The 24974-nt window shown below is 45.3% G+C and overlaps 1 protein-coding gene and 1 long non-coding RNA gene across 5 annotated transcripts in view; one reads left to right on the top strand and one right to left on the bottom strand.

Annotated features, from left to right (window-relative positions):
- Nucleotides 1–24974, bottom strand: part of DAAM1 (dishevelled associated activator of morphogenesis 1) — a 155628-nt gene that overhangs the window by 11845 nt on the left and 118809 nt on the right. For 2 of the 3 annotated variants that reach the window (XM_032482118.1, XM_032482119.1), the window contains exons 13-19: nucleotides 22443–22630; nucleotides 21681–21977; nucleotides 21267–21374; nucleotides 14974–15003; nucleotides 13863–13969; nucleotides 6877–6961; nucleotides 1792–1898 (exon numbers count right to left, since the gene is read on the bottom strand). In XM_032482118.1, coding sequence (XP_032338009.1) covers nucleotides 1792–1898; nucleotides 6877–6961; nucleotides 13863–13969; nucleotides 14974–15003; nucleotides 21267–21374; nucleotides 21681–21977; nucleotides 22443–22630 — 922 coding nt within the window. The remainder of the gene's footprint in view (nucleotides 1–1791; nucleotides 1899–6876; nucleotides 6962–13862; nucleotides 13970–14973; nucleotides 15004–21266; nucleotides 21375–21680; nucleotides 21978–22442; nucleotides 22631–24974) is intronic. The other variant, XM_032482120.1, reaches the window with a different exon arrangement.
- LOC116664292 lies at nucleotides 465–23746 on the top strand. Of its 2 annotated transcripts, none has more exons than XR_004320730.1 (4): nucleotides 465–508; nucleotides 11054–11308; nucleotides 11951–12072; nucleotides 23613–23746. It is a non-coding gene; the product is annotated as an uncharacterized LOC116664292 (long non-coding RNA). The 2 variants fall into 2 exon arrangements; XR_004320731.1 differs by lacking the exon at nucleotides 23613–23746 and adding an exon at nucleotides 22648–22702.

Here is a 24974-nt window from a genome sequence, read left to right as displayed (position 1 = left end):
CTCTCCTGGGCGTGAGGCCAGCTGCTCCTGGAGAGCCCATTTCCCACTGCCCTACGGGGGGTCTGGGTAATTGCAGCAGGTCCTTAGCTCCAGTCAGCTTAGGCAATTGCTAAAAGAAAGTGAGAGCTAACTGCTGTTGACTCAAGCCCCCTTCCCTTCCTCAGAGTCCCAGCAGCTCTTGGGAACAGAAAAGAGAGAAAAAGGAATGAAAATGTAAAGACCACCCCCCGCAAACTTCTGCTGCAAACAAAGGGCTGCTGCCTGCACTCCTCCCAGGCTGCTGCACTCTCCACAAAGCTTGCCTTTGGCAGAACTGTGGGGTCAGACTTGTTTCCAGCACTCTCCGCTTACATCCTCCTCTCCCCACTCATGCCCCCAAACCTTTCTCTTTCCTCACAGGTAGCTCCCGATCTGTGCCCCTCAGGGCTGGAAAGCTCTGCCCTCCAGGATAGCAGCCAGTGACTAGCAGTACCAGGGATGCGAACTGGCCTCCCAGTACCAAGACAAGGTGCTCGGGGTTTCTGAGCGGGTGAGGGTGGGCCTTCCTGCCCAGGCCTTCAGAAATCACTGCCTAACCTGCTCTTCAGTGGAAACTTCAGTCCAGTAGGACCAGGGATCATCCCTCATCCAAAACTACAGTGTATAATCAGACAGATACGGCCCAAGGTCTGCTCTTAGTAGGTGACCGTGAACAGGAACCTTAACTCCTCCATTAGGTGGCAGAGACTACAACCCTACCTGACAGCCTGCCCGGCAGGGCTGAGAGGACGAGGAAGATGCATGCAGGGCGCTGGACAATTACTAAGGGGCACCTATTACAGCAGGGGGCCAGCTATCTGTCCACATGTAGGGTTGCTGGGCACACCTGTCAACATTTCAGAACCATCTTCGGTTCTACAGCAGTATTCAGAACAGCCAGCTGAGATGAAACAACAACAAAAATAAGTCTGGAGATTGTAGAAATTCAGAGTGAGAGCACACGTGGCACTCAGGGGAAGTGCCCTACACTGGGGCTGACCAAGAGTTTCAGGACCACTGGTCCTCATCTAATGCAGAGTCAACTTGCTGGGCCTGGGATGCCAGATCGACTCAGCTCACACGCCAAACTCAATTATGGGGCAGCGGCCGCCACAGGGCTTTTTGGGGAAGGGCTGAGAAAGCTTGCCAAGGCGCCGTGGGAAGAGTGCCACAATCAATTAGTGATGTCTGTGTGTGCCATGATGTGACATCCAGACTCCGGCTATCCTGGCTGGCTCCAGGTTGATACCTCTGAATCTGTCCATTTCTTTCCATTTTACAACAACCTTGAGATGCTGAGGTACAAGGAGGAGTGAGGCAGAATCCCAAGAGATCAAAGTGGTGAGGAGAATGTATCACTTGATTAGGTCAATGTACAAGAGCCAAAGAGGCCCAGAAATAGAGATAATTGTGAAGAAACCTTGACCCTGACTCACCCACAGGGAAGAACTCACAGAAACACAAATTCCACACAGCTCGGACTTGAGTAGATTTTGGAATTTAAAAAGGTTTCAAGTTAAGCCAGGTTACATGGCCCAAATAATTCAACAGGAATGAAAGTTTAACTTCCTTAGCACAGGGAACTATGTTCAGTATCTTATAATAACCTACAATGGAAAATAATCTGAAAAAGGATATACATGGATATATGTATAAGTGAATCACTTTGCTGTACCAACCTGAAATACTGTAAATCAAGTATAATTAAAAAAAAATTTAACTTCCTTAGAAAGGCAAGGGGTGTCTTTACTTTTTAAGCATTTTCAAGCTCACCTGCTCATCTCAAACAGGAACCTGTCGGCCTTGGCCATCCGATCCAGCTCATGTTTATGTTCCTCCAACAGGTCAATGTCACTTTTTTCGGGAACAAATTTCAAGAGCTAAAAAGTACACGCAAATATTAAAACTGAGGTTTATCATTGAAATTCTTGCCGTGATTTTTTCATCCCTTCAGTTAAATTTGTCCCAAGATTAAATTTTAACTTAATTTATAAGGTCTCCTCACAGGTGAGCTTAAGATAAAATAGAAGTGATTCAGTCTTTATATTTAGGTGGCCAAAATGTACAAACTTCCAGTTGTAAGATAAATCAGTACTGGGAATATAATGTACAACACGATGATGATAATTAACACTGCTGCATGATACATATGAAAGTTATTAAATGAGTAAATCCTGAGTTCTCATCACAAAAGAAAAAAATTTTTTGAATTGTATCTCTGAGATGATGGATGCAAACTAAACTTATTGTGGAAATCATTTCACATCTGTAACTCAAACCATTGTGCCTTACACCTTAAATTTTTAGTGATATATGTCAATTATATTTCAATAAAACTAGAAAAAACTTTCTATTTTTTACTTGGAAGTAGTTAAACTGGTGTAAGATTCATTTCTGGTACCTACCTGTTCTATACTGCCTCTCAACTCAAAATTGGGAAGTTCTTTAGCAGGACCCACTTTATACAGGCCATTAGAGGGACCTTGGAGATTCAATCCTCTCATGCGAAGATACAACTGAGGTCTAGAGAGAAGGCCACTCACCCAGGATTACAAAGCAAACATGTGTGATCTTCAGGAAGACCTATGTCTCTTGACTCCCAGCTTGATGCTTTTTTCCTACTACATCATGCTGAAATGAGTCATTCTGTGTGTATTTTCCAATCAATTTGCTTATTTCTTTGGCTTATCTAATTCCATCTCATTTTTTGCTCTATGGAGAGTTGGATGAGAAAAACACATGGAGATCTGATGTTTTTGATTCCATATTTTATTTTGGAGGAAGCAACAAGCACGGAATGTGGAATAGGCAGCAATAATACTTAAAGTTGAAAAAGTACTCTTTTTGTGTCTGATTTCCTTTAAAGGCACAAATGTGTGTGTGTGCACAGGCCTATGCTTGTGTGCTATTTTCTGGATCAAATATCTTTGGACTTTTTTTTTTTTTAATTACACTGAGCCTCTGGACCCTGAAGTCCTCCCTATAATGTGATGCTGGCATTGGGCGGTCCACTTAACAGGTTTTCAAACATTTACTGGATTTAACGAAGGGACCTCAGAAAAGGCGGTCAGTCTAGGTGCCACCAGCAGAGAAAGAAAACTGGAACTACAGGCAAAGAGACGAATGGTGAGAGTCTAGAAATACATCCCAGCCGAGTGCTTGTCACATGCTGGGATCTGGAATGGGCACCACAGCACTGACACGGGAGGAGCGTGGCCGTGACGCGGCAAGGCAGGCCAGCGGTTGGCAAGGGCCTTGTAAGAAGTTCAGTCTTTATTTTGAGGGCAGAGGCTATAACTTAAAGTCTTAAATAGGGGAATGAGTTTGCACTTTAAAAAGCTCCCTCTGTCTGGAGAATGAAGAAAGAATGTGAAAGGATGCAAAGTATTAGGGGGTTGTGATGAGCTAGCTGACACAGTAAACCAGGTAGGAGATGACGGTGGCCTGGAGTGGGTGGTGGACAGAGTCTAGAGCCACTACGGGGACCTGAATAGAGCTGGCCTGACTTGCTGACAAATGGACTGTGGAAGTTGAGGGTCAAAAGGATGAGGCTCCAGCTTAGGCAGCAACGTACACACGAGTATTAACAGGGAACCCAGGAGATGAAGGCTGGAAGAGGGCAGGTAGGGAGAAGGTGAATTTAGTGTTTGAAATACTGGCAAGAGAACCAAGTCAACGATGTCTAGCAGGCAGGTGGACAAATGGGTCTGAAATCCTAAAGAAACCCGGAAGACAAAGCACTGGACTGGGTTACAATGTGCATGGATGTAAGGTAACCGGTGGACCATCAAGAGAAACAGCAGGGCTGGAGGGGAGCCGGCCTTGATGGGATGAAGACAGAAGAGGAACCTTCACAGGAGGCAGTGGAGGGGCCTGCGTGGCATCACAGGGCCCAGGGGAGAAGGCGTTTCGTCACAGGGCAAGTGGCTATCGGAGTCACGCACCAAGAAATTAAGACAAGCACTGCTTTGTCAACCAGAAAGCGTGTGTCCTCAGTGAGGAGAGCTTTAGGGAGGTGGGAAAGAGTGAACAGGAGGAGAGTGGAGACAAGCTTTCAAGAAGTGGCTGTGTCAAAAGAGAGAGGGGACAGTAGCAGATGGAGCTGTGTGGACTTCAGAGTGCATGCGAAAGGCTGGACCTTGAACAAGTTACATGTCGAAAGGGCGAGGTGGAAGACCTGGAAGAGAGGGGCGGGTCCCTGAGCAGGGGAAAGGATGGGCCAGAGCCGGGGCCAGGGACACCCCTCTCTCCTAACGGGACAGGAGGGGGAAAGACGGAAGTGGATGCCAGGGAGTCCACACAGCTGGTGGCCTGATGGCTTCCAGGCATATATGTTCCCATGTTCAAATGGCAACACTGGATGGGACAAGTGTCATCTTGCTCTTTCTCAGTGCAGGAGGGAAGGCAGCAGGCAAGGGAAGAAAGGAGGAAGGCAGAGGACAAGGCTTGTTTTTTCCCCTCAGTTTGCATTTTTACCTCCTGCACAAGGAAGTTCAGTTCTAATTTCAGGAACCACTCCCTCCTGACTCCCTATCCCAGCTGAGCTGAGCCCACAGGCTCCTGTTCAGGGTAACACAGTCACCATCTCTCTTATGACTCACAAGACCACATTGAGAGGCACAGGCTCAAGGCTCAGGCCTTCCCAAGGCAGAGTCGAGTAACGGACCATGTGGGGACAGTTTTGAGAGGAATGAAGCATTAGAGAAACATCTGGAGATAAGGAGAAAGGTGTGCATTTCAAGAAGGTGCAGTGTACGGACCTGAGATCTGATCTTGGCAGGTGAAAGCAGCAGGAGGCAGGGGGATGGATGTGGCTCAAATGCGGATCATAGCTGGTAGTAAAGGATGCTGTGTGACAGCAAGGGAGGCAGAGGGAGGAGGGTACAATGAGGAGGAAGAGAGTGAGCCGCTTCAGAACTGTCAGGGGAGACCAGGTCAGAAGTCCCTCATTCGGCCAGGTTCTGCTTCAGCGGACTGATGGTCTTCCTTGTGTCTACCTGCAGTACCTTCCGTCTGGACAACAAGCCCTTTTGGCAAGATTCTGAAATCCTTTCCCTCGAGGAATTTTGCTGGATGCAATTTCACAGTAAACAGATCTTGTGGAATTTTAAACATACAACCTTGTCAACAGAGGCTGAGGACCTAAGGACTAAAGCAGCTTTCTGCTCAGTCCTTCACTGTGTGTGACGCAACTTCTAATGTGGGCATTTGGAGTGCAGGGCCGAGTGGGGGCCGGGGCGAGATGGAGGGCAGTGGGGCTCGGTTTTGACTGATACTCCCGAGAGGGAGGGAAGAGTGTGCAGAGGAGCTGCAAAATGCTCAAAAACAAACAAAAAAAAGGAATTTTAGGTTTAGGAATACTTTCAAACTATTTATATACACAGCATCCCAACAGACTTGGAAACATAGTCATTAACTATTTTGGGAACGAAATCAAACCTTAAAAGGACAGTGTGAAAAGTTTTTCTGCTGCCAAGTGTGAGGGTTTTCACCCAGGATGACGGCAGCTGCAGAGGCTTCAGGGAGGGGCAGGTCAATGGTGGTGGGGTGACACCGCACACATCACCCCTCCCTGACTTGTGTCTGGGGCCTTTGGGGAATTCAGTGAGAACCCTGGAAAACGCACACAGGCACTCCGCCTGGAGCAGCCTCACCTCACAGGATCACTGTCACCGATACAAAATGTCCTTTTCCTCTGCTCCCGGGAGCTGAGCACACCTAAGGTGACAGCTCAAGTTCTGCCTGGAATCACAATCAATGTCCTTTTCCTCTGCTCCCGGGAGCTGAGCACACCTAATGTGACAGCTCAAGTTCTGCCTGGAATCACAATCACCTGTGTTCACTGCTGACCTTCAGTGGGCCTGGCTCGAACAAACGGGGCCTTTTGACCAAAATCTCTCAAAATGTGATTCCATCCCAAGGGCAATGAGACCAGCAGACAGAAGAGTCTTAGAGCATTCAGAGACTGTCCCCACACAGCACAGAAAAGTTTAGAGCCAGACTGAGAGATAGGTAATTATCCCTGGGGTGTCTGCTAGTATAATATCAACAACAGTATCATTGGGGGAAATAACTGAGCCAAGCTGCTGACAACACAGAACACAGCTGCAGCAGCTGCACTGAGCGTGTTATGGAAATACTGGTGAGGAGAGGCTAGGTCGCCACGTCTGACATGCACCCTGGCCGTGAAAAACACAAGTTCTCTTCAAATACCACAGACAAGGATGTATACTGATTGTGTATAAATCAACCGCATGCTTACTAGACCTGGCATTTGAATTTACTGCCATTTAGGACACAAGAGAAGAATGCCATGCAACTTAGAGAGACAAGACCCAGTCTCTGAAGTCTACACCCCACCTTATGACACATTCGAGTATTCTGATAAAGATGACAGTGCTAGGGGTTTAACGGAGGCTTCTGCAGCTATGGGAATGGTGAGCCAAGACCAAGACAGAAATTGTATCAGGGATTAAGCAATGAATCAGTTTATGTAGAACAGTCTGTGATCCCACAGTGCTGAGGTTCTCAATATTCCGGTTAAACAGACATTTCCACTAAAACTAGTATTGAGGACTTAACAACTTGATGGCAAAATGAGAAACAGATTCTGGCATCGAGGGTCCCAGGCATTTGACAAACTCGGGACCATCCTTCTCACCCATCATTTTGAGAAACAAGAAGAGAAAAGAATCAAGTTATAGCGTCTTCTAACAGAGCTGCGTGGAACCTTGTTGGTTCAACCTCCTCAATTCAGTGATGAGGGAACAGTCTCCCAGCAACAAGCAGGCTTTCTCAGCACCCCCTCCCTACTCAGAGTCCAGTGTCACCTGTGCCCTGAGAGGTCTGGCTTCTCACCTGTTCCAACATGTCCTTGGGCAGATCCTCCTGCTCATCCATTGTTAGAATCGCCCGTTTGATTTCATCATTGGATAATTTCAGCCTGGAGAAAGAATATTTTATTTGTTGTTAACAATATTGGCTTGACTATTAGAAGTTTAATACCAGAAAACTCATTTTGCTGCTCCAGATGCTGATCTTCAAGTACCGTTTTTCTCAAAATCTCTCAGTGAAAGCTTATTTCCTGACAATGTTGCACCTAAAAATAGTGTTTTGAAATGGCTTTCACATTCTTTCAGGGCTTTGTAATGCTCTGCTGACACAGAGAACAAAGCTGTTATGTTCTACTAACTCATTCCCTTAAGCAAGAGACTGGAAGATGAGAGATCGGGAAAACACCCCCACACAGCTGTTTTCTTTAATATACAGTGTCCACGAGTTGCAGGTGGAAGAGTAGAACCAAGTTCGTAACTTGATTAGTATGTCATGAGTGTTTATAGAGTTTGCTCTCTTATTAAAAACGGATTTTGAGAAGGTTAGCAGGATCTGTGTTATTGTTTTAAAAAACTGAATAGCTGATACACAAAATAAAATGTATAGCTGAAAATTTTTCATATATATTATTTCCTTTGGGATTCAAGATAACCGTGATGATTTTTCTTTTTTTAATAGAGGGAGAAACTGAGGCCCAGAATGGGTAAGTGATTTGCCCAAGGTCATACAAAGTGACAGTATCTAACACACCCCCAAGACTTCTGATGGCTAATCCCAAATTCTTTCTACAAATACTGCTTATCCAGTTAATATTCCAAAGGGAAGGACTTAAGCAAAACCACAAATCTGCCTTCTGGTTTTCTGTCTACCATTAATTTATGATGCGCTAATACATGTTAAGGATCTGTGTCTTGATCATGTCAGGACAACAAAGTGTTCTGTGAAAAGAGCTGAAATTAAAACATACCCGTAAAAATACATTTTTATCGGGTACAACCAAAAGTCTTAACCAGGGCAAAAAAAAATCTTAATCAGATTATTAGCTGTAACAATAGGGTCATTCTTTTGTTCCACTTGTAAGCATTCGACCTGGACTTATTTGAAAAATCTTACTTCCTTATAATCTACTACTAGTCTGTGATAGTAACATTATTTGATCTGTCCTTCTAGTTTATGATCTTCAAGAAGAATCACATTCAGGACTGGGTATAAAGACAGAAACACACAAATATAGAGCAAGACACACAGCCTTCACATGTAACATCTGAAGGAAGGGGCTTTGGCATCAGACAGGCCAGGCCCACATCCTGGCTCTGATGCTTCCTGGTCAGTGTGATTTTGGGAAAAATTTGTCTTCAGCCTCAGTTTCTTCATCTATAAAATAAGAAATAATAAAAATAAACTACGTAATAAGAAGGATTTGTGTGTGTACAATGTGAAATAGTACATGCAAGTGTTTAGCACAGTGTCTGACCATAAAACAGGCTCAGTAAACTGCATGTGCAGCCTATCAGGCAGACTCTTCCACACCAGGAAGAAAAAAGCCACAGTAGTCACGTAACATTAATATTCATGTGCAGCTATTCGATCATTCAACAGTGCTTAGTAGGGTTATCATGAACCTTCCCCAAGTGCTCTCACACCCGTTATTTTGCCAGTTTCCTCTCTGCCCATAGGACTTGTTACGCCTGGAGTATTAAAAATGACTTAGCAGACATGGTGCTTATTTTAAAGGTGGTCCGTATTTGGGAGAATCAAATAAGCTGGAACACTCCACACAAGGGTACACGAGGCACACATGGTCACCAGTGCTCCCCCTAACAAATGAGGCAGCTGGATGAGTGCAGGGTGGCCACAAAGCCCACGAAGGAGGGGAGGACCAGGGAGTGGGGCTGGACGAGGCACAGCCCACCTTGGACACGTCTGGCTTGTCCTTTTCTCTAGATTTTGACGATCATCCATCCTGTCATTGAAACTGAATGTTGTTTCATGTGCCAGTAAGTCAGACGGGGAAGGAACAAATTTGGGAACCCTATGGTATGAACACCATTGTCTTCTATTTCATGCTTTCAAATTCACATATAGCATGTAGGCGGCAAGCCAAATTGTCCATGTTCTAAAATAAGACCCATTCTACTCCCTAGTCCAAACTGCAGCACCATCGTAACTCCTGGACTGCGGACAGCACCTCTGGACCTGGGCAGACTTCTCCAGATTGTTTTAGTCATCCTGGGGACAGTCATTTCCCACAAACATGTTCACTAGAACATCCTGATGGAAAACCCCTAAACTTAAATGGAACAATTTAGCCAAGATGGCATGGGTGAAACATAAGACAGAGGGAAAACTGTGTCCCAGCATCAGGGTCTTTACCATACGGGCCCTGGGGAGCCCGAGATTCCAGGACACTAAATGCTCTTGAGTCAAGTGAGGGCAAACACCCCGGTGCGACCATGCAAGAAAGGGGCCATTAGGGAAGGTTGACGCTGCCACTAATGAAAACCAACTGGCTGTGGAAACCACTATAGTCATCACGGGGAAAGCCTCCTCTTATTTAAAAAAAAAATGGAAAGAAAAAGACTAGCTCTGTGTCTCTTTCACACCGAGTTGGAGAAACCACCTTATGGTGCAGTTCTGCTGAGTCCTTCTGTTTTGCATTTAAGAGAAAGGGGGTCGAGCATCAGAGTGAGAACAATGGTTGAAGTATCAGATTTGCATTTCGTTAGCTCCCCATATGGAGCGCAGAGCTTCTTGCTTTTGAAGTTGTATATATTTATACTCCTCAACCCCCAGAGGCTGTCTGGACTAAACACTACCACTAATTCATAACAATTTTGGTTGCTCTAAATGTGGCCCGCAGAGAGACCCGAGACTTTAATGGCCAGTACTTAAGAAAATCTACCTGTCAACATCCTGCCTTGCACGTGGCCTGTGGCAGCAGACAAAGAAGCTGTGCCTTTGGGGAAAGAGGAGACGGGCACCTGGCCCTCCAGGATGGTTCCATAGGTTGCCAAAGAGTTCTTAGTATCGTCTGTCATCCACAGAATGAGTCGCTAATCTCTAATTTAAGGACCCTACCAGTTCTAACTTTTTAATTGCTTTTAAAGCTTGGCAGTGTTCTGGTGTGCTGAAGGGTGGCAACTTGTGAGGCACCCACTTTGACTTTCTTTGCGAGGCAGGAAGCAAACCGGCCATTTTAAAACAGTATTTAACTCCACCTTGCTCTACTCAAGTATTTCAAAAATCTGCCAAGAGAATTGGAACATCCAGGCGTAATTAAACTAAGTTAAGGATGGATGGCTAGATCAGCCTTAGCTCTGCTTCAGTGGACTTAAGCCAAATCACTCTCCTTTAAAGTAGCTTTTTGTGGTTTACGACACTCCAGCTGTCATGTTAAGTGAGCATCTGGAAAAAAGAATGGCAGGACACTTCATAAAAGTATACTTTAGGTGGGTTCATTTTGCAATATGAACCAGCTTCCAAGTTTTGTTCGTTCTTTCTTTCTTTCTGGAAGGGAGAGTTCTATTTTAAGGGAATAAAGCAGAGTGCATTTTCAATTGCTGCCTGTCGCCTACATACACACAGCAGAGAAGTTGTAGTTCTTGCTTACTCTGTGGGGGCCCTAGGGGTGGGTTCTCATTTTCAGGTGAATCGAGTCCATTCCACTCACTTCTCAAGTCTGTGAGAGGCAGGGTCCTTGGTGGCCTGGAGCCTCACACTTCCCAGACAGACTTCCCAGGAGCTGAGTGGCCTGGGCTGCTCACACTGTGAGCACAGGGAAAGGGCCTGCACATGCCGCCCTGCTGGGCCCCTGGGATGAGAAGGGCTTTACTTCCGGCCACCTTCTCGGCGAGGCCTGACCCCAAGAGTCCATGGACTTGCATGTGGGAGTGAGGAAGAGTATTCAAAGACAACCACACACCGCAGACGTGTGCCAGTGACAGTCCTGCCCACGGACACGCCCCGGGCTTTCAAGGTGGTGGGATCTGTAACGACTGCACTGCTGGTAATTAAATTCCTTGTCAGCAAGATAAGAAACGAGAGGGTCGCCAGTGTTTGGGAATTAAATAAGCAGAAAAGAAGAAAGATAGTAAGTGTAAAGTAGGAGATCTTAACATCAACTTGGAAACACTCCTCATTGTCCCCATGGACAAAAATCAGTCTCAAACTGAGCAACAGTTTCGTCTCCGTCCCTCATCAGGTCTTAGCTGGGAGACAGAAAGAGCCTCCTGTCTGACGGCTGCCCGGGCCTCCAGCTCTCCACCCCTTCCCACCTATCCTGCCAACCGGTGAGAGATCAAACTGAAAACCTTCTGGCGACAGTGTGCTCCTCGAACAAGCTGCACCAACTCCAGATCCCATGGGGACACAGACGGGCCACTAACGGAGCAGCCGCCACAGGCAGTCACCCTGTCAGTGCTTCACACGCGCTGGGTGTCACTCTGACAAGCCCACGGTGAGGCTAACACTCGCATTACCTCTATTCTATAGACTGACCCCTGGCTGATGCGGGCCCTTGAGAGGCCCCAGGCCTGGATCTCAGGCCCTCCTGCCTGGTCTCATTTAGTCCAGGTGACAGTCGTCTGCTGCAGTGGCAGGGCTCTCTTTCTAGCTCTGCCTGTACCCCTCAGTGCCTCCTGGGCGCTTCCCCCCTCCCCTACTGCCCACTTAACTGTTAACGCCCTTCGAGGCCCACTTTCTCAGGGAAACCCTGCTGCTGCCCCCTCTCACGTGGCTGGGCTCCCTGGCTCTTCCAGCCAGACCAGTCTGAGGCCTGAACTGTTCACAAGTTATCTCGCTGGTGACATTGTTTTTCTCCAATTAGCCATGTGCTTCCAAACGCAGCAGGGCTATCTTAAGTCCGGGGACGTCCTACGGCACCCAGCACAGTGCCAGGCAAATACACGGTCCAAAGTGACAACGTTCTGAGAAAGACACGTCAAAGCACACTTTCATATCTCCCTCCTTCAAGCCCCTCGCTGCTTTTGTGCGGTGATGCACTGCCAACGAAAAGAGGACAGTGAAAGCAAGGCAGACGGCTGCCTGGCTAAAGAACTTAATAACAAATTAAATCTGCTTAATTTCTTTTACCTTTCAGCCCTGCGCTTTCCTGACGCGAGAATAAAACTACCGACCACTGAGCAAAAAAGCACGTGGGATGGAATCCTCTGCGGGAGAGAAGGTTTTAGAACCTGATCAGCGAGGCCCACTTACCATCAGGTCAGCTGAGACTCCAGATCACTTTGTTATGCATAATACATCTGAAAAGGATGCTCACTGTAATAATGCTTATTCATTAAATGGGATATTAATAGACAGTTTAACAGGTGCGAGGCAAACTCTAGAGCATTTAGACACATTCAAATTCTAAGCCTCTGACACTTTTGATGCAACAAGGGAATTACATACCACAAATACGAAACAATTCCTCCAATAATGAGATGGGACGTTTGCCAGGAATAGCTGTAACCCGATCTATAGCTAGTGTCACTACCCTCAGTGGCATCTCGTACTGAGAATAATTTGTCTGTGAGGAACTGGGTCACAGTTTTTGCTCCTATGAGCACTTAAATGCTATAGAAATTCAGAGAGATAGCTCCCTTTGCCTAGTTGTTTTAAAGGGCTCCTCTGGACTGGATAAGCATAAAATACAGGGGGAAATTCTAAGGTTTAGAAAAAAAAGATTTCCTCCTAATTTTCATCTTATTTTGCTATTAAGTAAGAATGTTATTTGTAAAAAGAAATTGTAACAAAACACATTGAATAGACTACAGAAGAAAAACAAGTAGATCTTCAAAACTATTTTTAATGGTGTCTTCCTGAGTATCTTGCAGGGAGCAGAAGTGGGGATAAACACAGGGCCTGGCCCCTGACACAGCTTCCAGCAAGAGGCAGAAATGAATGAAATGCTAACAGGATGGTTCACATTACCTTACTGGTTGCATTAAAATTCAGGGATCTCACTAAGCTTCAATTTCTCTTTCACTAACAGAAACATTTGCTCCCTAAAGTAATGTATGTCTGGCTATTAATCAAGCTTCCATGTTGCAAACCAAGCAGCAGTGCTTTGCATTAAAAGAAACTCATTCTAAGACCACGTGAAAAATAAGAACTACTGCTTTCCGTCTTTCCCTCCCTGAAAGACACGTCACCTTACACCAGCCTCCATACATACAACATTCTTTACCAAATGTAACCAACATGACTCACACTTAATGCCCCAATGTTCAGGATCCTTTACCTTTTCCTTCACCTCATCAGCCTCAGGTTATCTCTGCCTAATGTGAAAGTCCCTTTTGGATTAAAGAACAAACTAGATTCAGAAAAGCTAATTGAAATGCCCAGGGTGATCTGACACATCGCCTGAAGCTACAATCAGATTCCAGGCTCCCTAATTTCCTTTCTTCTTTTCAAGCTCCAAGACCATGATGGCTCACTAATTATGAGAAAGACTTCTGGACAGGGCTGAATTGTCTACATTAGCATTTCACTGAGGTTTGAGATTTACATATCTTTTGATTCATAAAAATGTTCAAAAAAAGAGTGTGAAATCACATCATCTGGGAGTATAAAAAGGTGACGTTAGAGAGCAAGATAAAACAAGGAGCCTTCATCGTGGGTGCTGATTCTGTGACAGTGTCACTCAACGGTCCAATTATCTCTAAAGCAGAGAGCAGTATAAATCACAGTGAAGTCCATCTTACAGGCCCTCTGGGAGAACACTGATTTGACATGGTCTGCTTTTTTACATTGACATTCTTCGAGTGGGAAACAAAATGTGTCCTCCCCTCGCTGTGGAAATTAAACCCCCAAACAGTAGGCATCCAGCTCTGACACATTTCACGAGGGACACTCAGCATCAACAGTCCTCCTGACGTCGGACAGAAGAAAATCCGGAGAACTGACCCTGAGCAGAGTCCAGCTAAAAGAGCAAATCCAAACATGTGGTTTGGAGGCACAAGACAGAAAAGGTGGTCCTCCCAGGAATGTTTAGACAACATCAACAATACCTCGATAGAAGGATGTTGCAATTCTGAGCTCTCCGACCATCAATCACCGAAAGCTCTCTGACTTTAAGTTTGGAGCCCAGGGTGTCATCGATGGCATCTGCTTCTTTCTATAAAGAGCATGAAAGAAATCCATCAAAGTCAAACAGGGACATTTCGACTTCAGACCCACACTTGTCCTTTATAGTCGCTGTTCACACACACACACACACGCACGCACGCACGCACGCACGCAAAGCCGAGATAGTAGTGGAGTGTCAGGAGGTGGCGGAATTGAAACAAAGGCGAAAATCTAGTTGACAAAGGAAAAGAACAAGAAAAGCTGACCACCCACATTTGAAAGAGCATTATTTGGAAGGACAAAGTGCTTCTAAGTTGAAGATGCATAAATTATCAAAAGGAGTGGTGCCCTCCTTTTGTCTCCCAAGTCCTGATGGAGAGCAGACAGAAGGACTGTCACTATGAATCAAGCTCAGCTGAGGCTTGCCACTGCCGGTCCAGACATTGGCGGGGCCCTTCCACCCCGGAACCATTTGCATCCTGAACACTCAGAAAGCTAAACAATAAAACCTCCCGAACGTCTTCACGTGCAACAGGAAGCTCCCAAGCCCGGATGGTACACACTATTTGCATACCCTGCTGCTGTACAGAGCCCTAAGCAACGATGGCCACTCATTTGTTATGGCGGAAGAGGCATAAAACAACTATACATAAAATACTATTTGAGTAAACTGGGCATCGGGGTGAAAACACAAACCGACTTGATACCTAGCAAGTTTGATTTTATTAGAGGTCAGGATCAATTTAAAAAGTAGATCGTGGCATTTTAAAAATGTAAGGAAACCAAAGAGGTCTGGAATTGTATAGCAGTTTAGAAAATAAAGGAAATATGGAGTTTAGAATAAGAGGCACCATGTGACCAAACTTTGTTTCTTGTCAAGCTGAGATTTCAGGCATACTTCTACACACTCAGTTAAGTGCTGAAACCCGACGTGGAATTAACTTGGCACACTGCATTACACTATCAGGAGAAAAACGGGGAAACCAGGACATTTCAAGCTTACAGTAAGCCCAGGAGTTATATTAAGCAAGGGTTGGGGATTAGCTTACTTACCTGTTTGGAGTTACTGCTCACAAAGAAATCCTACAGCCATGGCAGAGGCATGGAAAAGGCAAATCAGATACATGCAGTTCAGAAATCACAGCAAAGTGAGAAGGTCGTGGAAATCAGTGACAGTGGGTAAGGGATGACTTATGCCCCTGGGAGCAGCGGTGAGACTTGATGGGGAGATGAGTGAGTCTGGCTGAAGGTACACCAAGCATTCAGGGTAGAAAGAGAAGACAGCATGTGCTGTACACAATTTTCAATGGTGGAAAATCAAATTCAGAAAATAAAGGACTTAAAACACATCCCAAAAGACTCAAGGTGGGGAAGGGACAAATCCTGTTTGAACGGCTCCATTTACTCAACATGACGAGTCTCACTTGAAGCAGGAAAATATCAGTTCCATCAACGTGAGGAGACTACTCCCACCGTCATGTACTATCAGCAAAATACACTTTTTTGGGGTGGAGAGGGGATGGAACAATCTCCTGTCTTCTCGTGCTACGAGGAAGAATTAAGAGAAGACAAAGGACAAGTTCAACAATATAGGTCAGTGATACTAACCCCCAGTGTCCCTCGAGAGTCCAAACAGTGCCTGTGGGTGCTGGCGGGTAGGTATGAGGAAACAGACAGAACGCGCAATTAAGAGACAATGCATGATTCATGTGCTGTGCGGTCAGCCATTCATGGTCCCGTCCCAACTGCCTCGGGGCTGTTCATGCGTACAAGGCCAACAGCCTCTGTTTGAAACAGTTCATAGAAAAGACTCGGAGTGAAGAAGGGAAAGAGGAAGAAGTAATTGCCACGTTATGAGAAAGTTACGGCTTTGCATATTTTTGCCATGATGGAATGAATAAAGCTTCGGTGTGCAAAACACACCCCAGCTTTCAGGCCAACGACATGCACCACCAGCATTTACTCAGCAGATTCCTTCCGGCCCCGCTGGTCCCGGCAGCACTGCCAAGGCCAATTTTACACAGATGAGCTGTTTCACATCATTCTTCGAGTGGGAAACAAAATGTGTCCTCCCCTCGCTCCACCCATACAAGGAGGGATTACTTTTCTGGAATGGCATTTAAAAAATAAGTTGATAACCACAAGAAAACTTTCTTCTTCTCTGATGTCACAGTTTTCTTATGTCCCGGTTGTGACTGTCAAGTTTCCTACCCCGCAACTCCTTAGGACCCTTTCCCTGGAAAAGCAGTCTCTCCTTTTCAAGGGCAGAAAAAACTGGTGAAGTGAACTCCATGAGATCATCTTACCCTACTTTTCTCTCTTAAAGAGACAAGTTGCAAGTTGAATTTAGACCTTGCTCTGCCTGTCTGGGCTTCAAAGCAGAAACTTGTACGAAGGTCTCTGGCAACTCCTTCTCCCTAAGTTCCCACCGTCAGGAAGTGAAGAGTTTTGACCTCAACTGTAGTGCGCTACAGAATCAGGCAACTAACATTAGCCAGGGATGTGACTTGGGACTCAGTTTCACTATCTGTAAAGTGAAGCAAACAACTGGATTATTATTGTGAGGATTAAATGTGATAATGCGTGCAAGGCATTCTGTACAGTACCTGTCATGTATTTTTATGAGCTCAGTACTTAGCAACTCTCATACATTACAGTTATTTTATCTTTCAAGCTGATGATCAAGTCCATTTTTTCTCCTATTGCTCTGATTTTCAGTTGAGTTGAAGAACAGCTGGTCAAAATCTCCCATTTGTAAGGAGCAGCAGCATTAAGTGTAACAGTTAAGAACTAAGTAATGTATCTTATCTTTTGAGAGGTGAGGATGTGGAATGCCATGGGAGAGTTCGGCTAATTGGAGGTTGAAGATTCCTCTTAATCATCACATTTTAAAATCACAAAGCTTATTAGATGGGGAATGTTAAAAAAATAATGATGCTTCCAGGCCTATTTCAAGTAAGTCAACATTCTTTTTGAAACTTTAAATTATTCACTAATTGACTTGGGCCAAACATGACAGAACTGTCTACATTCGGCTCCACCTAACAGAATGTCTGATTTTTCCAGATGATTTTTGGTGTGGGGCTTAGGGTTTGGAAAATAAATAGGAAGTTGAGGCTTGTGTTTTCAGGAGGCAGTGCTGATAGATTCCTATAGATAGGGTTCCACCATGAAAAAATGACTCAACATTTCATAGATAATAATAACCTTTACATGATGGTTCTTAACCTTTTTGGGGTTGAGATCCCTTTGCAAATCTGATAAAAGCTGGAGATCCCTCTCCAGAAAAATACATACACTAATATTTATATAAAACCCTGCATTGGGTGAGCTCTTACCATGTAGTCCAGTTATAGAACCTCTACCTTATATTTTGGTCCTAAGAAAAACAACCATTTATAATTTTCTCTTCTGCCTACATGTGCCATGGCTAAGGACCAATCTTATTAAAATCAGTATCCTAAATCACACAACTTTTCACCATGAAAACTAGACATACAGAATAATGAAAAACATAAAAAGAGTGAAACAGGAAAATTCTTTGACCATTTATAAAAAGTCAGAAAATAACACTGAATGTGCCAAAGGGGACCCCAAGAATGACTTGTATATTACATGTTAGCAGGAGAGTCTGAGACAGTAAGGTCCTTTGTTCCCTAAGTCAGAGCAGAGATGCTTTGAAATGTTATATCCTATGTGCGGATGATAGGACCTGTAAAGGAGGAGTGTCCCAGGCAAAGAGCAGGGAAGAGGAACAGAGAAAGTCAGTTGTTCATTTGTTGCTACAGAGCTATGACTCCATTTAGGTAAATGTAGTACCTTTGGTTCATTTTCCCTCTGTCCAGCTGCATGGATAGGGAGAATGAATTTATAATATTTCAGGATGAAAATTTCCCACACAATGAAGATGTGTATTGTTTAATTGTATCTGAAATAGTACTATTATGCAACATGCTACCTTATGTATCAAAATAAGTCTTTTGTGGCTGGCCTGGAAATCACATAGTTTCAAGGAGAAAAAGGTTCTGAGATGCAAGAAATTGACTTGCAAATGAACTTCTGGAATGTGAGCAGGGGAGTAACTGCAAGCTATTAAATTCCATATCATGTGGCACATAAGCTTATATAATCAGCTCTGCACACCTTTGATATCCATGCTGGAAAAAAAACTCCTGAATAGAAACGGTCTTGTTCTTAAAACCGGTGTTAAAGAAAATCCTTGACAAAGCCTAACCTTCATACTGAATAAAACCACAGTGTAAGAACAAAGTGAAACTGAGAATTATGGCTCTTATGTACCTGTCTGGATACTGAATACACACTGAGCCGTATTTTTATTATCTGTGACATAAGATAAATACTCACCTCAAACTGTTGGTGTGAGGATTAAATGAACAAATAAGTGTAAGAGTTCCTGGAGAGCACAGTTTTAAAGCTGATGAGATTGGGAACTGTGTGCATCATACTCAGCCCCCAAAATGTAATGGATACTTAATATTATCATCTTTTAGTCTATATTATGGTAGTTCGCAGATTTTCCTCATCTCTGCTTTTACACTGTAAGTTGCAGGGTAGACCTGTGCAATAGTTCAATACATTTGTATCCTTTAGTACTTCATATACCAAGCAGATGGTATAAATATCTGTTCTGGTTTTAATGATTCAGTATTCCTCATATCAACAGGGCACATCTCGTGTACGTACATTTATTTATATAAAATCTCTCCTATGTCACTAATCAGTGTTCACTTAAATTACACTAATCTGAAACTTGAGGTTGACCAGGGTTTTATAACTCTGGAGGGAAGAAAGAGGAGATATTATAGGGGAAAAAAAGGTTCCCAGTATTCATTTGAGAGTAGAAAAGAGAGCAGTTCAAGTGTGACAATAATTAAACAGTGCCTTGCCAAGACTAAAATGAAAACGCATAGGTCTTTGACTTCGCCATTAGTTACAAGACTAGGGGACACTCAATGACAAGCAGGCACCCCCTTTCCTTTACTCTGTCCTACATATTCCTACTAGAATGTCTTCCTCTTTTGATTTTCTGTCTCTCAGCATTCAGTAAATTCAATGGAATGGCTCAAATTACCTTCATTGGGGAAACACACTTATGGTTTAAAAATTCTCATCTCACACGCTCACACCAAGAGGGGAAACATACTTGAAACAAGCTGAGGAGGTGTGTTGAAATTCTTCTCCGGGAAGTATTATTGGAAATGTCACAAATGAGTCACTTACCAGTCTACTACTTAGTGTTAAGGACACCGAAACGTGTTCTGGTCTATCCTGACTGGCATGACTACTGATTACTTAAACAGCAACCGGTTGCTAGGAGACAGTTACCCAATCACTAGGCTTTCTGCAACCCTGTCTCCCAGAGCTCTTGAGAACCGTCCACCTATTTGTCCCAGAGCATTTTGGCAGCATCCTTCTGCACCTTCTGCTGAAAGCCAGTTAATTACGAGTCTTGGAAACTTGGGTCTTTCAACCACCTGCCTTCATAATAAATGCAACCCACAAGCTCAGACTTGAATAGCATCATTTGGAATAACTGCTGTTTTCCCTTCCTTTTATTTACTTGTCTAAGTTCCCAAACCTTCATCTTAGGCAACCAGAATGGACCAGTATTAGTGACTGAAACTGAAGTAGGAAATCAATGGGAAGTGTCATGAGGCCAAAAGATTATTTGAATCTACCAGGAAATTGGCTAAAATGTCCTACTTTGTATCAAGGCCCAGAAGAAAGCTTCCTGGGACAGCAGAGAGAGAGAGGAGACCTGTTGTGACTATGCAGGAAAAAAGGCTGGTCTGAACACCTGTCGTATAAGAGCTCTAACACATCCTTTGTTTATCCTTTGAAAGATAAAGTGTCTTGCTTTCAACTGGACAATGTCTTATCTTCTTTTTCTTTATCTTCCTTTATGTGGTGTGTAGAACATTGCACAAGTTTGCCTTCAAACTTTTTTTGGCGGGTGGTGCTCAGCTGAGGGCTCCTCTTTTAGAGCCACAGTGCCATAGCAGGCACCACCCGCAGTATTTGTACTTTATAAAAACTGCACAAAGGGCACTGCAGAGAAGCGTTCCCTCACTTAAGTGAAAATATTCTGGCTAAGGGACATACTGCTTTTTCTTTTCAATTTCAGTTGCATCAAAGGCCATTCTGAAAATGAAAACCCTCAGCTCTTGTTTCTCCCTAGCCTCAGTCCATCCTCTCCCTTGGTGCTTGGCAGTTCTGTTCTGAGACACTCTTTCTTGGGAACCAGGCCAAGCCTAAGCTGACTAGGAAGTTTGTGGCCTGGCTGAGGATGCTCCACCCTGGGCATGATTCACGCGGGAGTTAAGGACCCCCCAGCAAAGCCCGAGGAGAGCCCCTGGACAGATGCCTGGCATCTGCCTGTTCCTGTTTTAAGATGCACCCTTCTCTCCTCATCGTTTCTCTCCCTCGCTCAGCCATAGAACCTTTCTCCTTACACTCTGGGACTCCCTTGTTCCCTTCCCATATCTCCAACTGACTATTAGGGACCCCACTCCACCTTTACCTTCTTCAGAGACTCTGTGTACCGAGTCACCTTGCTGTGAACTCAAGAGATGCCCCCTCGAGGAGTCAGAGGTACCACGCGGACAGGACTGGGGCCACTCAGCCACATCGGCCAGCACCAGACTGCACGTTCTCACTACTACCATGAAAACTCTGCTCACTTTTCAGAAGCTCCTTGGGTCCTGCTCGACCCAGTGCCATCCCCACACTTCACAGTCCCACTTCTGAGCCTTCACGCTCATGACCCAGAGTCAGAACTTCTCCCCGGGTCCTATCTAGATGCCAAATTATAATCATTTGCCGACCTCCACTCTTCTAAAGGTTCCATCTATCTCAAAAAGGAGTACACTTCTGATAAAAACCATTTGATTGATATACGTATACATATATATGGTCAGATATAACTAAAATAGCTTCAGAAACACACACTGTGAGGTGACACTACAAGTTAGGTAAGTCTCCTACTCAAATTTTCACCTGGTGACCCCTCTGACAAAGCACAAGTGACAATAAGATAGAGAACTCCTACCAACGGAGACAAGGTCACAGACACACAGCAGGGCATGACGCTCCCTAACAAGGGCTCATATACTTTCAACACGTACACACACATGCACACACACTGACACGCACCTAGACACACATGCAGACACACATGCGATGCTATTTGCAGGAGCACACAGGGCAGAACAAACAGCCTAGAATGAAGATGCATATCATGTCCCGGCTGTAGCAGATGGTGCGGGGGTCACACACAAGAACAGGATTTCTTAATTATTTTAGCGCCTGGAGGGCACTGCTATTACCTGCTGTCTCTGGTAAGCAGAGAAAGTTCTTTCCAGGTCTTCAAGATCTAGAATTTTGAAGACTTTTGTATCATCAATTTCAGTCCATACTGTTCCTTCCAGTTTGTTCTGCAAACATCAAGTTAATAAGTGCTGGGGTTTATAGTTAGACACAAAAAGAACAGACGTAGTTGTTTTTTAAATAGTGCTGCTATCCCGAATTCTTCACTCCACCAGATGCTCAGAATGAGCTGGCTTCAAATAACATGCCATTTATTTCAGAAGCTTTATCACTTCAGTATCGGAGCTAGTGAGAACCCGAGTACATACCAGAAAAAGCAATCACTGGATAGACAGCACGGTTTCCCAGTCAGTGATGACACAGTGGGCTGCAAATGCTATCCACTACAGGGGACACTGGAACCGGTGACTTACCTCAGGCAGCTTAGACCAGTTGAAGGACTTCAGGGCATTTGTGGGCTGAGGAATATTCTTCTTCTTGAGTGCCAGACCCAAAGGAGCACCAGGAGGTGGCATGACTCCCCCCAAGGGAGGAGGCCCCGGGGGAGGAGGGGGGCCGCCTGGCGGGAGGGGAGGAGGGGGAGGAGGAGGCACCCCGCCTGGCAGAGGTGGGGGTGGGGGAGGGAGGAGGGACCCTGGCACAGAGGAAGGAAAGGGACCCCCAGGGGCTCCAGGCGAGGCTCCCCCTGGGACTGAAGCGCAGACGGCCCTCTGAAAAACAAAAAGGAGAAAAAGGAAGATAAAGGGAAGAAGTAAATTCATTGGATGATTTTGAGAGTCTGAAATGTTGCCTACAATGTGTATCATAGAGAAATTCACACATCTGAGAATGTGGGTACAAAGGGGCAGTGGGGTGAACAGACTTCTCAGGGCCTGCCTGGGCTCTCCCGGGCCAGCCCCTTGTATGAGGCACCCTGGTGCTTGTGTGCAAAGGGCTCACATGTAGGTCCCATCCTACAGTTTGGTTTTCATTTTAAAAAGCTGATGTGACTGCCGTGCTCTTGGGAGCGGATCTGTATTGGAGAACAGACACCCCCAACCACCTCTGCTGCCTAACGTGCACGATCTGCTGTGATGGACCAGGAGAAGGTCCAGGCTTTATCCCCAACTCAGACGCCACCTTAAAGACAGGGGCTCCAGGATGAGTGAGGCCCCGCAGCCCAGCCCGCGCCTCACCCTGCTGAGCTCATGGAGCTGGGCCGTGAGGTCCGCCACCTGCTGCTTCACTTGCTTGTGCTCGGTAGTCTCCTTTTCAAGTTTCTCTTTCATTTTGTTTAAGGTCTGCATCATCTCTTCCTTCTCCTGGGTCTTGGCATCACATTCTCGCTCTTTCTTTTCCAATTTCTGCTGTAACTCATTGTGCTCTACGCATGGAAACAAGTGGACATGAAAACGGGGACGACTCGAAGCGGAAGCCTTTTCTCTAAACAGAAAATTGACGGGGGGTGATGGTGAGGCTCTTTATTAGGTAAACACCATTCCTCTTCGTCAAAGGGAGCCACCTGCGGGCTCAATGGTGCTCGTGCCTGGAGGAGGCTTCGGATGAACGAGTCTATCAGCTACATTTTGTAAAAGTCAGAAGAGGCCCTCCCGTCACAGTGCTAAGGTCGATACACAACTGTGAGCAACTATTTGTGGAGGTGAATGGTGCCTGCTTGGTATCTAACTTAGAATCCTGTCCTAGAAATGGCCCTTGAGTCACACGAGGGAGAATGGGTATCAATAGGGCCTCTTTGCACAAATTAGAAATGAAAAGGGGCGAGGTCCAGCGCCCATTAGCTAGGTCTGCTGGCTCAGGTCCGACTCGCAGGCGGGCTGAGAGGGCGGCTCTCGCGCTGGGAGGAAGTGCTGCTCCCGGTCCGGTTTGTCCCCACGTGGAGCCACTGCTCCCATCCCCCCTCAGAAGGCCACCCGGACTTGCCGTGTTTTATGTTCCTGGCAAACAACTACTAAAACTTGTGAAAGTACCTTATGGGCAGCAGGACTGCTGAGCCTGAGAATCACGATAGCATGAGGAGGAAAATACTGGCTTTCAGCGGCAGTTGCACCCACTGCCCCAATCCTGCCCTCAGGAACAAGGCGTCCAGCTCAGCGTGATGCTATTCACTCTGCCCATTCACCTTCTGATCTCGCACTGACAGGAGTGATGCTCTTTGGAAAAGAGGACTAATGAAGTTTAGGCTGCCCATTTTTATTTCAAATACTTGGTCCCCATCTCTAGTCTTTTAATATCAATAAACCCACTAGAGTTAGAACCCACTGGGGCAGAGCTATACAGAGCTGGTCTCTATTTCCGAATGTGGTAACACTCCCATTCTTGCTTTCTCTGTCTCTTTCTCTCTTCAGAGTCATCCAAAATCAGAGTCTGCAGAGAAGGGCTCAAACCACTAAAATCCTTGGATGTTATCAGCCTTGGAGTTAAGATAACCATCAACCCATTTCTACCACTCTGGATGCTTCGCTGGCTTCTTCAAAGACATCTAAAATCAACCCCACTGTATCCCATTCTGCTTCTATTCTCCATGTCATTCCTCTTTGACAGCCGTTAAGACCTGACTTACTATCACTGGTCATTAGCCTTTGCCAAATCTGGCCCAGCCTCAGAACCACCTGAGAGATGTTCACATTTCAGGGCTCCCTCCCCTAGGCCCCCCTCCAGGGAGTCTACTCTATAGGTCAGAGGCAGGGCTTGGGAACCTGTGGTTTTCAAATGCTGCTCAGATGATTCTGATGGAATGTCAGGTTTAGTAAGCTCCAGCCTAAAGGAGTCTCTCCACAAATGGCATCCATCTGCTAAGTTTTTATTCAGCACTTACTGGATATGCTGCACTAAAGAGAATTCTCCCCAGATAGTTTCCACCTTTCAGGTCCATAGAACTTCCTGTCTCCTCACAGCCTCCACCCTCTGACTAACTCATCCATATGTACCCTCTTCAATAGAACTTTGCTACCTGAAGCTTCTGGAGAAGAATTAACTTTACCTACAATACCTCCTTTTTGTACTCTACCCCTGACCTCACTTTAAACCATCCTGTTCCTCCGACTGACCTTGGCCCTTTCCTCTTGTACCACTGCAGCTCTCTAAATCCTACAAAAGGCCCTACCATTTACTATGCACCTAGCTTGTGCCAGGAACAATGCTCACGTCCTTTTATCTGCCGATTCATCTTCACAACTCCATGAGTTAGGTATGATCTTCATTTAGAAGAGGCGGAGACTGGAGGAGACAAGGACATGACTTGGCTGACCCACACAGTCAGTCAGAGGCAGAGGTGAAACTCAGACCCAGAGCCCAGCACGGTGCCTGACCCCCTCAGCCATGCGGGAAGTACCCACTGAATGAATGACGGAACGACTCCAAAGATCGTGTCCCAACTCCTCTCTTCAACTTGCACACCTGAGTCTCCATGCTCTAGGGCACATCCCTAACATACTACTCACTGACCACTTTCTCTTTGGTATAATCTCTCTTTACCCCAACTTTTAGTCAGTGTCTCCATTCTTTCTGTAGCAGTTTCTGGAATTTATTTATAAAAACATATGTATATAAATACATATATTTATGTATGAGAGGGTATAGCTCAGGGGTAGAGTGCGTGCTTAGCTGCACGAGGTCCGGGGTTCAATCCTCAGTACCTCCATTAAAAATAAATAAATAAACCTAATCACCCCCCCCAAATTTTTTAAAAAGTCATGATAAAATAAATA

This window comes from Camelus ferus, chromosome 6, assembly GCF_009834535.1.
Source record: "Camelus ferus isolate YT-003-E chromosome 6, BCGSAC_Cfer_1.0, whole genome shotgun sequence".
Classification (NCBI taxonomy): Eukaryota; Metazoa; Chordata; class Mammalia; order Artiodactyla; family Camelidae; genus Camelus; species Camelus ferus.
The sequence above is the reverse complement of the archived record's forward strand: the minus strand, read 5'-3'. Positions and strand labels throughout refer to the sequence as shown.